Below are 17,764 nucleotides of genomic sequence, written 5' to 3' on the forward strand. Positions count from 1 at the left end.
TGTGTGAATACTGGGGTTTGAAATCAAGGCCTCATGATTGCTAAGTAGGCACACTATCACTTGAGCTATTCCATCAGGCCATTTTTGAAGAATTTTGATGCCGTGTCTCACTCATATGTTTATTATTTAGTCCACCAGATGCTTCTTGTACCGGGTACTGTGTCCAGAACTGTGTACCCTAGAGGTCTTGGCCCTTACTCTAGTGGAGAGACCAGTGTTAACAACAAAACCCCACTGTGTAAGATACAGTCACACCCCTGCAACAGAGCTGTAAGGAGAAGCATCCAAGCTGTAAAACCTAGGAGACAGAGACTGCTGATCTTGGGAGGTCAGAAAGAGTCTCTTTGAGGGTGTGAGAGTTTTATGGAAACCTAAGGAACAAGTTAGCTCCCTTGCTCTAAGACCTAATCAGAGGGAGGAGAGACTGGAAGCTAGAAGATTGTTGATGGTGCTTATTATCTTCTAGGTAGGGGACCAAGGCACAGCCCAGTGTGACCAGTGGCTATTTGGAAGATATATTTTGGCAGTACACCAGGATAGACTCAGTGACTGGTGGATGAGAATAAAAGGGGAAGGAGGGTGCCAAGGAAGACTCCCAGGCCTCTGGCTTAAGTAACAGGAGATGGCAGACATGAGGCTCAAATTTGGAGAAACAATGGGAATTCAATTTTGAACACATGTGCTTTGAGATCTCTGAGAGATACCAAGGAGAAGTGTTGAGAAAGCAACTAAGTAGAGTCTGAAGTTCAGAAACAAAAGTCTGATCTAGACAAAAGTATGAGCTAGGGATACTTTGATTTGGATATTGGTTTAGTGGGGTTAGCTTGGTCTGTAGAGAAAGAAGAATAAGAACGCAGGTCCTTGCTGCAGAACTCTGAGTCTTGGGGCAGGTTTGAAGATTGGACTATATTAGTCGGGAGTGGAGCCCAGGTGTTAATTTTTTTAATTTAATTTTGTTTTTGAATTAACACACATTAACATAAGGGGATTTCATTGTGATAAATCCCATACATGTGTGTCTTGAACATGCTCACTCCTTCCATTATATATCCATTTCCTCCTTCCCCCTTTTCCAAGTGTTTGGTTGGTTTCATTATGCTGTGTTTATATATATATATATATACACATGCACACACACACACAGAAGTATAATGCTTAGTTTCAAAAAAGAAAAGAAAGAAATTCTTAGAGGTTAAAAATATATTAATACAGGGGCTGAGGATTTAGCTCAGTGGAATAGCGCTTGCCTGGCAAGTGCAAGGTCCTGAGTTCGGTCCCCAGCACCAAAAAAAAAAAAAAAAAAATATATATATATATATTAATACAAATTGAAACTCAGTAGCAGTGTTGGGAGATAAATTTATCCAGAAAATAAAGTTAAAAGACAGAAAATATGGAAAGAATAAGAAAACTGAAGGATGTTAAGTCCAACATCCAGATAATAGGAGTATCAGAAAAGAAGAATAAAACACCAAGAGTGGGGATTAGCAATTCAAGAAAAATTCCCAGCAATTAAGAACAGTTTTCCATATTGAAAGAACCCATCAGCTGCCTAGACCAGTGGATGAAAATTGACCTACACTTTAGACACTTCAGCAGGAAATTTCAGAGCACCTGAGGACAAAAGAGATCCTTCAAGTATCCAGACAGGAAAAACAGGTTCATACAAAGAATCAAGCTCTAGAGTGGCTCCAGACTTTCCAACAAAATCCAAAGCTAGAAGACAGTAGCCCAGCTCCTCTAAAATTCCGAGGGAAAATATTTTCCAACTTAGACTTTGATATCTAGCCAAACTGTTTAATTAAATACAGGGGTGAAAAAGACATTTTCAGATTGTTCAAAGTCTCCATGCACCCTTTCTCAGGCTGGGGAGGTGCTTTACCCAAATGAGGAAGTAAATGAAGAAAAAGATGAGAAAGAGAAATACTGAGGGCAGGGTGGAGGATATGACTGGGAATCCTGTGCACATTAGAAGGTTCCAGAAATTTTTCTTAAAGTAAATGAATTGATAAACCCAGTACTTGTGAATGCCTTGAGAGGAGAGTTACACAGCAGAGTGGGGACACAATTTGAATTGAGTTCATGAGAATTAACAGTAAACTAAGCAAAATTTAAATGATTAGCCCTAGGGAAAGCAAAAGGGTCTATAGGCACAGACAAGTACTTATAATATACTATATGCTTACATTATAAATAGCATTTATATAAACTATGGATGTGAGCACACATATCAATCCCACTAAAATTACAAGGAAACTAATGACAGATTAGGAATTTGGAGGAGATGGCCCTGACCTCCAAGTCACAAAGTCAATGGGTAATGCTTACTTAGCTTTGAAAACTCAAGAAGTGGCAATACATGTCAGAAAGGTACATGACAAAAAAACAGCTGAAAGAGTTGGAGCATAGCCTCTGAGGAGCCCAAAATGGAGAGCTGTGGGGTAGAAAGGAGCTTTTTAAAAACAGCTTGAAAAGCTACTCAGCCCTCTGGTCTATGCATGAGCAACTTAAAAAAAAAAATTGAAACAAATCACATACCAAGTTTTAAACCTCACAGAAAGTGTACCTATGAGGAAGTTGGAAAGCCTGTGCCAACCATTAATTCTTTTTTTTTTTTTTTTGAACTGGTAGAGATGGTTAGTGTGGCAACAGTGGTTTTTAATTTCAAAAAGAAAAAAAAAAATGCAGAAAGTCCCCCCCAGAGTTCAACAAGGCCCAGAGTTCAAACCACAGTACCACACACACAAAAGTCAACAGTTTGTTCCTTCCAATTTTATGTGCAGACATATACACATCCTCTTGTGTGTGCATACACTCTTAAGTATATAAGTAATGCATAAATAAATATTTACTTACTGTAAAACAAATAATATAGTACATTGCTTCTTTTTAATTGTTTTTTTATTTGACATCCTTATATGTCAGAATATATAAATATTTTCTTCATTTTTTTTTTTTTCGCAATACTGGGATTTGAACTCAGAACTTTGCACTTGCTAGGCAGCTAGTATACCACTTAAGCCAAACCGCCAGCCCTATTTTGTTCTTAATAGCAGATTATAGTATTCTGTGTATTATTTCACTTTTATTTAAATACTCTCCCATTGATGTACATTTAGGGTGCTCATAAGTTTCACTGCATCAGTAAAGATCCTTAAAATACATCTCTGTGCACGTGCCTGAAGTGTATTTTAGAAGCACATTTTTGAGTGAGAGGATATGCCCACTCACAGCATTTAGTAGATACTGGCAAATACCCTTCAAAACAGTGGTGCCTGTTTATACGCCTGCATCTAAGCGTGGGAATACATGCTTGTGCCAATGGTGGGTATTTTTAGATTTATATTACCTGACAAATGGATGGGTATAAACAACATTTGGTGCCTTTCAGCAGAAGGGGGATACTGAGCCAGTTGTTACACCTTTATTGTTGACTAGTGTGTCTGATTCTATGCATTCTTTTATTTCTTCTTTTGGATTTTTCATCTTTTTATTATTGATTTGTAAAACCTTTCTTAAATATCAAGGCTATTAGTTCATTTCTGTCATATGTAAGTATTTTTCCCAGCTTTTGGGTTATTTTTGTATATAATATTTATGTGTATATGGTATCACAGTTTTAACTTTTAATGTGTTCAAATTTATCAGTTTTAAGTGTCTGTATATTCAGATTTGTCAGTCCTTTTCTTTATGGTGCCTGGCTTTCATATCAAGTGCAAAAATATTTTTCAGGCCATTTTATTCAGTAGACACTATAATCACAGGGCTTGGGCCTCTGAGTTTCTTAAGAAACTATGAAAATATTTGAAACCTGGAAAAAAAATTTTTGCCCTGGAGAACAAAAAGAAAATTGGCAAATGTAAATAACTGTTTATTTTAACTAAGTGTCTCTAAATATAGCATTGTATATCTACATTAACTAAACATCTAATCTATTTGAAATCCATTTGCATGATAGGTTTTTCCCATTTCACAACAGTTCTTATGAACAAGCATGACTATAAAGAACAAAGACCACTCACATAGTGAGTGAATTTCTTATGCCAAATAATTGTCAAGCAAACTCAAAAATCCTTTCAAAATAAGTTACAGCCAAAAAGTATAGTGGTGGGCCTAAATGACCAGAATGCTACTTAAAGGAACATCCGAGACCTCAGAGGTCTAGGAATAGCTTGTTCCTCAGCTCAGCTCATGCCTGAGATTTTTCTAGCATGGTACTAATATGATTTCATTATTTGTGTTTGATGTGAGATGTATGAAATTAGCTTTTTCCTACTTAAAAGGAAGCCAGTTGTCTTCATTTATTTAAAACTTTTCTGCTGAGCCCAGTGGTACACATCTATAATCCCAGCATTTGGAAGGCTAAACCAGGAGGATTGCAAGTTCAAGGTCAGCCTGGGGTACCTAGCCAGACCCTGTCTCAAAAAAGCAAACTTTAAAAAAAAATCCTTTTTCACCACTGGTTTGAAATGCTATCCTTGTGCAGTTATATTCCCACAACTCATGTCCTTAATTTTTCAATTATAAATGCTTATAATTAGGTTGTCAGTACCTTTTCAAAAGTTGTTTGGGGGCTGGAGATGTGGCTCAAGCATTAGAGCACCTACCTTGCAAGCATGAAGCCCTGAGTTCAAGCCCCAGCACCACCAGAAAAACAAAACAAAAGATGTTTGGGGTCAGGAGACCTTTTTGGTGGGAAACTGGCTTCTCTGGCCTAACAAGTATGGGGCATGAGAAGGTGCTGCCTGTCTTGAGAGGAGCAAAGTACCCTAGAGAAGAGCAGAACAGTGCTTGGATTCAGAGAGGAGCCTGGTGAGGTACAGCTGAGAGCTTAGTAAGACATTGGTGGAGCAGAGAACAGGGAGTGGCCTTGAAGTGGGGACAGGTGGTAGAAGGCACTGTTCTTCAAGCTCAGGCACTAAAGTTCTGGAGGACACAGGAGACTCTGAGAGCATGACAGTGATGGCTTTGAGGCTTCTGCTCCCAGGTCCTTGGCCCATCTGTCCTCATCCATAAGCTGATCCGCCAAGAACACACAACACGTAGTCCCTGAAATACAGAGCTCATTTCCTACGTCTTCCACCATTTAAAAAAAGCACCTCCTGCCCATCCCAGTCTTTCTGCAGAGCATTTCTGAGGTAAAGCCCTCCTGGTGACCACACAGACGATCCAGAATGTTAGCAGCGAGCAGGCCATTAAGAACAATTTTCAGTGATACGTCAACCATGACTTTTGTGGCATATAATTCAGGATAAGTTCAAAGAATCAAGTAGTGGTTTTGTAACAGCTCCTTCCAGCCCATCTACACACTGATGTAAATGAGGCTTCTCAGTGTTTGCATTTATAAAAATGAAAAACATTGTACAATAAGAGTATGTGTTCATATGACCAAGGGCATGGCTGAAGTGGTAGAATGCTTGTCTAGCACATTTGAGGCCCTGAGTTCAAACCCTGGTACCCCCAAGAATATCCATTCTCAGATGAGTCTAATTGTGGAACAACTTACTATTCATCCTTCTGAAAGATACATTGCAAAAAAATTTTTTCATTTTCCATCTTGGATGATGGTTTATCATTTTATAGTAATAATCACTGAGGATAACTTCAGTCAGAAAAAAAAATGAACACAGAGAGCCTCGTGGTTATTAGAACTGAAAGCAAAATTGAACTTTCAATTTACATACACATTTTTGGGGCAGATGAGGTGACTAGTCAAAGGCTTCTAAGCATAAAAATATGTTCTGTTAGGATAAAATTCTGCGGGCAAAGTGGGAATGGCAATGGATGTTCAAGGTAAAGGGAAATGTTGTAAAAATTCCAACTATCAAAGAAGAACTTGTTCATGTGTTTTTTACTGTAATAGTGGTGGGTTTAAAATTGCTAGGGTTCTTAAGATTCCATTGGTGACATTAGGGATGAGGGAAGAGTTTATTTCAAAATATCAATATTTATAACACTCCAGAAATTACGTATTTTGCAGTTACTGATGCATTTTATATATTTATTCACAATGTCCAAAGAGGTACATAATTTTGAAAAATTATTTTAGGAAATAGGTCAGTGAAATGTTTTCAGGAGTTTGTGAAGTCAGGAAATACATGTTTGTGGAAGGGGCATCATGACTTAGTGCAAGGGCAAGGCTTGAAGACTGGAGAGAGGGAAAAAACCCATGGAGAATTTCAAGGAAGGCATGGGCAGGAGCAAGGGAACAAGCAGAGGACTTAGGTTAAATGAGAGAAGAGATTGGAGGGGAAGGGGTATCAGTTTGTTTTGTGTTACTATAGCAAAATTCCTGAAGCTTGGTACTTTATACAGAAAATAATTCTATTTAGCTCACAGTTTGGGAGGTTCAAAAGCATAGCACTGGCATCCATGTGGCTCTTGTGAGGGCCTCGTGGCTGCCTCACAACATAGCAGAGACCACATGGTGAGGCAGGAAGCAAGAGATTAAGGAGCAGCCAAGGTCACCACTTTGTAATAACCCGGTTTCTCTAATCCATTTTGAGGGATTAACATCACTGTCTTCAGGAGGGCAGTGCTCCCTGATTCAGTTGTCTCTCAAAGGCCCCACCACCTCAGTACTGTTACACTGGAAATGAAGCTTATAGCACAGGAGCTGTTAGGGACCACACTTAAAACATATCCAAAGCAAAGGTGTTAACTTTCAGCTCAAGCTGGAAGAAGTCAAAGATGTAAATATGTGACTTTTTCTTTCTTTTCTCTTCTTTTTTTTTTTAAACTAGAGACTAGAATACATCTCTGGAGGGTGAGTGGGAGACTCCCTCAGTTCTGAGGGAAGGCAGCACAGGTCTTCCCTGAAGGCTGTGGGTAGCACACATGAGAACATAAGTGCTTTCTTTATATTCCAGATGGAAATATAAACATATATATATATATATATATACTTCCAAGTGATTTGACATGGCTGGGCAGGGAAGAATTAAAGGATTGCCAGACATCAAAGAGAACCCATCTTCAGGTGGTAGAGCATCAGTTTCAGTCTAATGGTTGGTCTGACTTCTCAGTGATAGGACCCACATTAGATATGGGAGCGTGTAGATGGGGCAGAAGAACGGGTTGCTTCATAAGGGCAGGACTGTGTCTGCCACCTTCATTTGTTTCCCGGTTTCCTTTCTCCCTACCCCTGCCTCCACAGCACATATAACCTTCTAACTTACAAATTATTTATTGGGTTTATTGCCTTATAGGTATGTGTTTGTTCACTGACATTTTCTAAGCCATTAGAACACTGCATGGCACATAGTTGGTGCTCAGTAAATATCTGTTAATAAACATTCAATGAATGAATATGTTTATGAATTACCATTTATCATTTCCTCAACCAAAAAATGCTGTTTAACATACAGGACGGTTCGTGCTGACGCAGGTTTGTCCACGTGTAAAAAAATAAAGTTGAACCCCTACCTCACACCACATGCAAAATAAAAAAAAATTTGGGAATACTGAAGACCTAAATAATCATTAAAAACCTCAGGATAGAATCTAGGAGACTACATGAACCATCTAGGACCGGAGGAGACCTTAAGCTGAGACAAAAATTCAGGAACCATAAAAAGAAAGAGCTGTATTTTCAACAATATGAAAACCTTTTTAAAATTGCAGGGCAAAAGTTGCAAGAGATCAAGTTAGGGTTAGTCAGTGTAGATCTAAAATGGGAAAATGACTCCAGGAAAAAATAGGGAGAATACTGGACCACATCAGCACAGGCAATAACTTAATCAATGGAACTCTTACTGCTCAGCAGTTAAGAGAAAGGACTGACAAACGGACTGCATGAAGCTAGAGAGTTTCTGCACAGCAAAGGAAATGGTCACCAGATTGAAGAGAGCCTACAGAATGGAGAAAATCTTCGTCAGCAATACATCTGACAAGGGATTAATAACCACAATATACAGGGAGCTCAAAACTAGCCCCTCAAAGAATCAACAACCCATTGACTAAATGGGCAAATGACCTGAACAGTTCTCAGAAGAAGTACAAATGCCCAGAAAATGTATGAAGAAATGTTCAGTATCCTTGGCCATAAAGGAAATGCAAATCAGAAAGACATTAAGATCCCATATTAAGATTATTGGCTATCTATCATCAATAACACAACAACAAATGCTGGTGAAGATGTGGGGGTAAAACACATACACGGTTGGTGAGAAGGTTAGATTAGTGCAACCACTATGGAAAGCAGTATGTAGGTCCTTCAGAAAACTAAAAATAGAGCTACCATATGATCCAGCAATGCCACTCTTGGGCATCTACCTGAAGGAATGTGCTCCAAGATACGATGGAGTCACTTACACACCCATGCTTATCGCCGTACTGTTTATAATAGCCATGCTTTGGAAGCAGCCCAGATGTCCCACAACTGATGAATGGACTAAGAAAATGTTAGCTGGGCTCTGGTGCCTCACGCCTGTAGTCCTAGCTACTCAGGAGGCGGAGATCAGGATTGCGGTTTGAAGCCAACCCAGGCAAATAGTTCATGAGACCCTATCTTGAAAAAACCCGTCACCAAAAAGAGCTGGTGGAATGGCTCAAGGTGTAGTCCCTGAGTTCAAACCCCAGTACTGGAAAAAAGAAAAAGAAAAGAAAATGTGGCATACATATATATATATATATATATATATATATATATATATATATATATATATGTATATATACTCAACAGGGTTTTATTTAGCCATAAAGAAGAATGAAAATGTTTGCAGGCAAATGGATGGACTAGAGAACATCATGTTAAGCAAAGTAAGCCAATCTCAAGAAGTCAGAGGTCACATGTTTTCCCTACTATGTGGAAGCCAGACCTATAAGTTAAATGTATATATAAAAACATATCATGTATATATACATACACACACACACACATATATACACACATACATTTATATAGTGAGAGAAAACAAGATTATAATAGTGAGTCTATCTAAGGGGCTACTGGAGGCAGGGAGGGAAAGGAAAATGCTAGAGAATGGAAAACATTGAAAGAACCCATCTGTATATGAATATAAAAGAACATAATGTACCATAAGCTGCTGAATATTAGGGGAGCATAGTGATAGAGAAAGAGTAAGGGCTGGCAGAGTAGCTCAAGTGGTAGAGTGCCTGCTAGCAAGCCTTGCAAGTATGAGGCTCTGAGTTCAAACCCCAGTACTGCCAAAAAAAAAAGATTTATGAGAATGAAAAATTGCAAAAAGGGGGTGGGGGCAGGAGGGAGAAATGACCCAAGCCTGCACATATGAATAATAAAACAATTAAAAAAAAAGAGTAAGTAATAGGTGGGTTAATTTGATTGAAGTACAATATATACAGGTCTGAAGTGTCAATGTAAAGCCCCCTTGGACTATCAGTATACACTTTTATTTTTAAAAAAATGAAGAACAGGAGGGTAAACCGGGTCTTTTCCAGGAGTAGGTTCCAGTGGGAAGAGGGTAGGTATAAGGAAAGGGCAAAAGGAGGGTGAATATGGTGAATGTATTTTGTATTCATACATGAAAAAAATGAAACCTGTTGAAATTGTTCTATGAAGAGGAGGGGAGAGAACAATGAAGGGGTAAACATGGCTAAGATACATTGTAAGCACATCTGTCAATATCTTAATGTATCCCCCTGTACAACTCTTATATGCTAATAAAAATTAGAAAATAAAAATAGGCCGGGCTCCAATGGCTCACACTATAATCCTAGCAACTTGGGAGGCTGAGACAGGAGAATTGTAGTTTGAGGCCACTCCAGGCAAATAGATCTCAAGACCCCATCTCAAAAATAACCAGAACAAAATGTACTAGAACTGTGGCCCGAGTGGTAGAGTACCTGCTTTGCAAGAGTGAAACCTTGAGTTCAAACCCTAGTCCCACCAAAAAAATTATAATAATTTTTAAAAATTAAAAATCATTATAAAATAAAATTGCATGGTAAAATGTGCAAGAGATCAAGTCAACCAGCAAGTGACAGGACGGGAAAAAATTTGAAATGCAGATATTCTTGTATCTCTAATACAAGAATCAAAGAATTCTTACAAATTGATAAGACAACATAATTGGAATTGAGTCAAAAGATAGGCATACAGGTTCACACAAAATCAAATTTAAAGGACCAATAAGTAAAGGAAATCATACTCAAATTTACCCTGAGAAGTGGAATTAAAGTACCAGTAAGTTAGGGCTTGGCAGCATGGCTCAATTGACATAGTGCTTGCTTGGCATGCACAAGGCCCTGAGTTCAAACCCCAGAATCACCAAAAATAAAGCCATCAGACGTTACCAGTAAGTTACCACTTTACATTTGCCTGAGAAAAATGAAAACAACCAAAGTGTCTGTTGCTGGCAGGATGTGTGGAGAAGGGTATTCTTCTGCAGGCTGGTGGTAGCATAGCCTTTTTGGAAACCAGTCTGGTAATAACCACCAGAATTTTAAAATATTTAACTTTTTGATTCTGCAGTCCCCTACTGAGAATATCAGAGAAATTAAACCATTATTTTGTAGTTAGAGCTATAAACAAATGTTTATTGCAATATTATTTACCATAGCAAAAGACTGGGAACAGAAAGTGAATGTTCTTCCATTAGGGAATGATTGAATAAATTACAGCATCATTCTTACTGTGGAATATATGCAGCATTTAAAAGAATATTTTATCGCTGTGGAAGTTGGTTTGAAAGGCTTTCTATGGATATTTGGATGTAGAAAAGGAACATAAGGGCAATTTTATTTTAACACCACTAATGACCAAAAAATAAAAACATTAAATGTATATGTGTTGTTATGATGACTACATACATAATAAGCATGGAGAAAAACACTAGCTAATTATAGGAGTTACCTGAGTGGTCCTAATGGTAAAATGGGAAGTGTGGAAAAGAGAAAGCAAATCAAAAGGAAAAAAATTACCATGCTGAAAAAACAAAAATGTATGTTAAAATACTATTCATGTAAAATGATGCCTGTGTCTGTAAAAATCCATGTGAAGTTAACCTACAGATCTATGTATGAGCAAGTTAAAAATCACATAAATTTTAAGGCAGTGTATATAATAGGATTCTATTTAGCTAAAAACAAAACCCAGACACGCCTGTGGTACACATATGCATAACTGACAACATGGACTAGCAGGGCCCCAAGAGGTCTCCCTCTTGTCTGTCTCCTCCTGGGGAATGGGCCAACAGAAGCTCGATAGGTGAGGAAAGAGCCAGTCTTTACCTTCATCTTGATGGTGTATTAGCCAGCAAGAGGCCAGCTGTGTGGATTTGGGCTGCTTAACATGGGAAAGGGAATGAGAGTCTAAAAAACTGTGGGGCTTATGGAGAATAAACTTTGCAACTATTTTAACTTGACTCTAGTTTGTATTGGTGTTCAAGGCTATAAAGTGTCCAGAAAATTCTGTCTACTCACCATCAACTCTATTGCATTTTTTGTAGGGTCTCTATAAAAAAGAACTATTGGAATATAAATTCTAGTGTTGTGAGATCCTGGACAGGTAGCATGACTGTTCTGTATTCTCCCCTCCCCCTCAGCACATGACGGCATCGTGATTAAGATTGAGGTGCAGACCAACGACGAGGGCTCAGAAAGCTTGGAGACGCCAGAGCCCCTGATGGGACAAGTAGAGGAACATGGCTTTCAGGACTCAGAGTTGGGTGACCCCTGTGGAGAGCAGCCAGACTTGGACATGCAGGAACAGGAGAACACGCTGGAGGAGTCCACAGAAGGCTCCAGTGAGTTCAGTGAACTCAAGCAGATGCTGGTGCAGCAGAGAAACTGCACAGGTAAGTTCTGGGTTGGGTAGGGGAGCCCCATGGGCCCTGGCTTGTGGGAATGCTGAAGTCCTTCCTTCAGGAAGGTAGCTGGACAGTGGCATGCACGGTGGACAGGCATGAAAGAACCCCAGGCAAGGCCACCTGTAGGTTTCCTGCCTCAGCATTTATTATAATCCATCTCCCATGTAAGAAAGGTGCCATATCAAAGGCTGGTTCAGACAAGGATGTAAAGGGATCTGACAGATCATGTATTCACTGCCCCTCCCCCAGCCCCACCATCCTACAAGGAGACAAGGTCAATCAAACACATTTTTCAGGGTTACACAGATAATGGCAAAGGCAAAGCTATAACTGCCTTCTCCCAAAATGTCCTTGATTGTCTTATGACACACTAGAAGCCTCAACTAATTTGAAGATTTCAACCCTGGAGAGCATGTTTTTAAAATGACTATTGTACTGTCTTTCTCTGGTAGACTCTTGTTTTTCTTTTTGTTAATTACAAAAAAGAGTCATCATTTTGCTCCCTGACACTCTTTCTGAGTAGAAGAACAGCATGACAGAGGGCTCTAAGGACATCTTTCATGATGGCTTTTCTGGTCCTGGATGACAGATTTTTTAATGAACATTTTATTCCAGAGTTTTACAACTTGATTCACAAATGAAATTAACCTGAACTCTTATTTTCTTGAATCATCCTCATCTGGTTTTAGAAACAATATTCTAAGCTTACTAGGTAAACTGGGCAGCTTTTGCTGTCATTCTGTATTCTGAGAAAAATGTGTTAAGATAGGAATTATGTTCCTGGAAAATTTGGTAGAACTCAGGTTTTTATTTTTGCTTAAATGTTTAATTTATATCTGCTTCATTAACTATCAAGTATTTGTATGAAAAAAAAAAGTGTATGTTACTTTTAACATTTAGAAACATGTTAGTATCTAGTTATTTAGGTTTTTCATATTACTGTGTTGATTTAAGATTTTTTTTTTCATTTTATCTGTAGATAAGGCAAATTGCAGAGGCTTAGGCTGGCCTTGAACTCAAAACCCTCTGCCTTAGCCTCCTAAATGTTGGGATTACAGGTGTGCACTACCATGCCTGACTTAAAATTCGCCTTTTTGTACTTAATAAAATATCATGGGCATCCTTGGCCAAGTTATCTGACTCTTTATTTTGAAGTAATTGCATGGTATTTCAGGAGTCTTTTTATAAAAGAATAATGAGAAGACAAAAGGCAAATTCTGAGTACATGCTAAATTGGAAGCATCATAAATTCCAGATTACCATTTGAGCATTCCCCAGTTATTATAGTAGAACCTTAGAAAACTCCTAAACAGTAGTTTGTGGAATTTTGAGTCTTGAATTTTAGAGCCAAATGTTTCATTTTTATTTTCCATTAAGAAAAAGGCAACTTAAAAAAAAGAAAGAAAAAAGAAAAAGGCAACTTTAAGCTGGGTGCCAGTAGCTCACACCTGTAATCCTAGCTACTTAGGAGGCAGAGATCAGGAGGATCATGGTTCAAAGCCAGCCTGGGCAAATAATTCCACGAGACCCTATCTCAAAAAAAAAAAAAACCTTTCAAAAAAAAGGGCTAGTGGAGTGGCTCAAGGTGTAGGCGATACTGAGTTCAAGCCCCAGTATCACCAAAAAAAAAAAAAGAGAAGAAAAAGGCAGCTTTGATGCTGAAGGACAGTTGCTCCCCTCAAGCCCATCTTTTCCCCTTGGCTTTCATGCACAGCACTGTGTTTTCAGGGTAAACACCAGGCAACCAGTTCCCAGTCTCTGCAGCTGTCCCTCACCTGAACTTCTAGGCACCATGCTCCAAGGATGTTCTGGATCACTTCCTGCTGGGAATCGCAACACTGTAGAGCAGCCTTTACTCAGCACTCGTGTCCCATTTTTAACACTGCAGTTTACAGGTTCTAGAGGAGCAGTGGAGCATGCTGTGGCCGAGGAGCCACTAATGACTGCGCAGACCTTGGCCAGGTCACAGACACTGCTAGCCTCAGTTTTGCTGTCAGGGGGTAAATGAGATAGTTCAGGGACTAGCTCTGAAAAGGGTGTAACTTTTTACTTTACTTGTAAACATCACTTGGTATGTCTGGGCTGGGGTCCCTCCACCTGTAAAATGAGAATGCTGTTTGTATTCATCCTCTGCTAAGTTACTGTGCTCATGAAAAGAGGACAGGTGTGAAAGTGCTTCAAATAAGTTCTTGTTTGAGCCACGTGCTGGTGACTCACGCCTATAATCCTAGCTACTCAGGAGGCAGAGATCAGAAGGATCTCAGTTCAAGGCCAGCCTGAGCAAATCGAGAGACCATATCTTGAAAATACTTGACAAAAAAAATGCTGATAGAGTGGCTCAGGTAATGTGATTCTTGCATAGCAAGAATGAGACCCAAAGTTCAAACCCCTGTACCATCCAAAAAAAAAAAAAAAATTCTTGTTTATAAGAATTCTGCAAGTGCAGACTTTTAACCTTGCTTGTCTCTTAGACACATTCAGAGGAGTGACTTTTTCATGTTGCACAAAATCAGTAACTTAAAGCCCCCACTTAACAGTATTCAGTAAGTACAGGTCACTTTAAATAAATTCAGATAGGAGTCAGAGGCCACTTTTTCTCTTAAACTTACATTCTCAGGGGCCACTGTAGAACTTGGCATTGTTTAGGCCCTAAAGTGTGTGGGAGAGGGTTGGTACCTACAGTGGGGTGTGCAAGCACTGCACTCCAGAATTTGAAGGAAAGGCAGAGAGAACCCATCTGATCCTGGTTCAAGGCTGACCTTGAGGCTGGTGCCTGACTATGCAGTGGGGCTCGGCATCTCTGAGATGTGTGGGAAGGCTGAGTGCCTGAGTGCCTGAGCCCCTGAGGAGGAGCCCAGGAGGGCTTGAGTGCTGCACATTGGGATCTCCAAGGAAGACATGGAGATTTAGAGAGGAGTGGGAAGTTGCTGGGAGGAGGTGAGTGAGGGCATAGTGAAGAGAAATGCCCAGGTAGGTTCAGAAAGGAAGAACAGTCCAGCAGGGCAGTTCGGCTGGAGCAGTCTTTAGTAGAAGATGAAGAACTTTAAGCTCCTTAGACACAGCTGGCAGAAACTCAACCTTTAACATACCCAAAAGGAAAAAGGACTATGCATTGGTTCACATACTTGGTAAGTTCAGACACAACTGGATCTGGGTGCCCCTCCACATGGGAGTTCTCTAGGTTGGTTTCTTTCTTTCCTCCTGGGTACTGCTCCCCCACCAGATTCCCAAGGTGACCAAAGGAAGCTATCTCCCGTTTCCTCCGTACAAAATGCCGAGAGGAATCTAATTGGCCCAGTTGAGGTCTGGGCTTATTCCTGAACCAAACACCATGGTCAGCCTGGGTTACACGCCCAGGGAGGTGGGGAGCAGGGATGCAGAGTTGAGATTTAAAAGGGTTCGAGCAACAATATATTCATGCAGTGCCTGTTGGTGAGGACTGAGCAATGAGTACCTAGCCAGGTTGGGGCTCTAGCCATCAGGTAATATCTTTCTTTCTGTCCCTGGAGCAGAGGGGATCGTGATAAAGACAGAGGAGCAGGAAGAGGAGGATGAAGAGGACGAGGAGGACGAGCTGCCGCAGCACTTGCAGTCCCTAGGGCCACTGTCCGGGAGGTACGAAGCCAGTATGTATCAGACCCCACTGCCCGGGGAGATGTCCCCGGAGGGCGAGGAGAGCCCCCCGCCCCTGCAGCTGGGAAACCCCTCGGTGAAGCGGCTGGCGCCCTCCACGCACGCACACGCACACGGCGAGAGGCACCACCTAGGCGAGAACCGGGGTTCCTCCAGCCAGCAGCAGAGGAACCGGCGCGGCGAGCGGCCCTTCACCTGCATGGAGTGCGGCAAGAGCTTCCGGCTGAAGATCAACCTCATCATCCACCAGCGCAACCACATCAAGGAGGGGCCCTACGAGTGCGCAGAGTGCGAGATCAGCTTCCGGCACAAGCAGCAGCTCACGCTGCACCAGCGCATCCACCGCGTGCGGGGCGGCTACGCCTCGCCGGAGCGCGGGTCCGCCTTCAACCCCAAGCACTCTCTCAAGCCACGTCCCAAGTCGCCCAGCTCGGGCAGCGGTGGCGGACCCAAGCCCTACAAGTGCCCCGAGTGCGATAGCAGCTTCAGCCACAAGTCGAGCCTGACCAAGCACCAGATTACACACACGGGCGAGCGGCCCTACACGTGCCCTGAGTGCAAGAAGAGCTTCCGCCTGCACATCAGCCTGGTCATCCACCAGCGCGTGCACGCGGGCAAACACGAGGTCTCCTTCATCTGCAGCCTGTGCGGCAAGAGCTTCAGCCGCCCATCACACCTGCTGCGCCACCAACGGACTCACACGGGCGAGCGGCCTTTCAAGTGCCCCGAGTGCGAGAAGAGCTTCAGCGAGAAGTCCAAGCTCACCAACCACTGCCGCGTGCACTCGCGCGAGCGGCCGCACGCCTGCCCCGAGTGCGGCAAGAGCTTCATCCGCAAGCACCACCTGCTGGAGCACCGGCGCATCCACACGGGCGAGCGGCCCTACCACTGCGCCGAGTGCGGCAAGCGCTTCACGCAGAAGCACCACCTGCTGGAGCACCAGCGCGCGCACACGGGCGAGCGGCCCTACCCCTGCACGCACTGCGCCAAGTGCTTCCGCTACAAGCAGTCGCTCAAGTACCACCTGCGGACCCACACGGGCGAGTGAGCGCGCGCCCCGCCGCCGCCCGGCCCCTGGACAGCTGCCTCGGCCACCGCCAGGCCCGAGCCCAGCGGGCGGGGGCGGGGCGCCCTGAGCCCCTCTGCTGTGAGCCCTGAGCCCCCACTCCCCTTCCGTCCCTCCTCCCCAGGACGCGGGGTAGTGAGACCAGGTCGCTTGCTGCCTGTATCCCCGGCCTGGGGAACCCCCGCGGGCTGTTCATTTCCTTGACAATAAAATGGATGAAACCAATCAGCACGGGGGGAGTGATTTGGCTGCCGGCCACTCGAAGGGGCTGAACAGGGCCATCTAGTTGGGGATAGAACTTTTTAATTACCTTTTGGATACTGTGGTTCTATTTGATAATAATAGAGTAATTTTTAAAAGACGAGCGTTTCCTGTTTGCCATTTTTGTTTGGTTTTGAAGGGGAGGGGCAGATTAGGTGGCCCGAGGGACATGTGCTTAGTGTCAGCAGACTACTGAGTCCCTTTCAGCATTCTCCGTTTTGGGTGGAGGAGAAGCAGGTGCTTTTAAAGGAGGGACAGCGGTGACCAGCTTGAAGGAATAACAGTGTAGAGAAGGGTAGGAGCTCCTGCTGCCAACTTTCCCGTGCCCTGGTGTCCACTGGCACATGGGAACTCAGGACAGAATAGATCCCAGTTGACTAGAATGGGCAGGGAGAGTGATGGTGGGGTTTTGCATGATCTGGAAAGAGGGTCCTGCGGTAAAAGCTGGGCGCTTCCCGTCCAGCTTGCAATGTAGCTAGCAGAGGAGTGGGGTGATGGGAATGAGGAGGGGTAGGGAAGGGGTGCAGAAACCCCTGGCGCCCACCTTTGAGGTGGGCACAAATGGCACCAACACTACTCTATGTGTTGAATGCACCAAGGAGCCCTGGCATCTCTAGGTGTTTATTCATGCATTTCCGGTCACCCTTCAGCTTTTTCTCAGGAGGAGAAGCTGCGAGCATGTTACATTCCCTAGCAGTAGCCAGGGAGGATTCTGGCCGTTTGAAGAGATAGTTTGGTAGTGGCTGAGTCCCGGCTCTGCCACAACAACAGAGACTGCTGAAGCTACTGAAGCTATGACAAGCTACTTAAAGGGGCTTCAAAAGGGAATCTGGAGGAAGAAAGTGACACACTATTGACTTGGGGACCATAGAGATCACCAGCTCCCTCTCTATTAAGAAAGGGTTTAACGTCTCCATTTACACGTAGATTTCTAAAATGATGGTAAATTATCAGAAAACAGCCACAGCAAGTACGGAGGGTCAATCCCAAGAACCAACTGGAGAGCTGGGATGGA

General features: G+C 42.4%; 1 protein-coding gene across 5 annotated transcripts in view; it reads left to right on the top strand.

Moving 5' to 3' along the window:
- Znf777 (zinc finger protein 777) overlaps positions 1 to 16,849 on the top strand; it is a 28,798-nt gene extending 11,949 nt beyond the window's left edge. For all 5 annotated transcript variants that reach the window (XM_020159298.2, XM_020159297.2, XM_074061118.1 and 2 more), the window contains exons 5-6: positions 11,526 to 11,777; positions 15,302 to 16,849. In XM_020159298.2, coding sequence (XP_020014887.1) covers positions 11,526 to 11,777; positions 15,302 to 16,470 — 1,421 coding nt within the window. In that variant the 3' untranslated portion in view covers positions 16,471 to 16,849. The remainder of the gene's footprint in view (positions 1 to 11,525; positions 11,778 to 15,301) is intronic.
- Positions 16,850 to 17,764: the final 915 nt, after the last annotated feature.

Source organism: Castor canadensis, chromosome 2 (genome assembly GCF_047511655.1).
Source record: "Castor canadensis chromosome 2, mCasCan1.hap1v2, whole genome shotgun sequence".
NCBI lineage: Eukaryota > Metazoa > Chordata > Mammalia > Rodentia > Castoridae > Castor > Castor canadensis.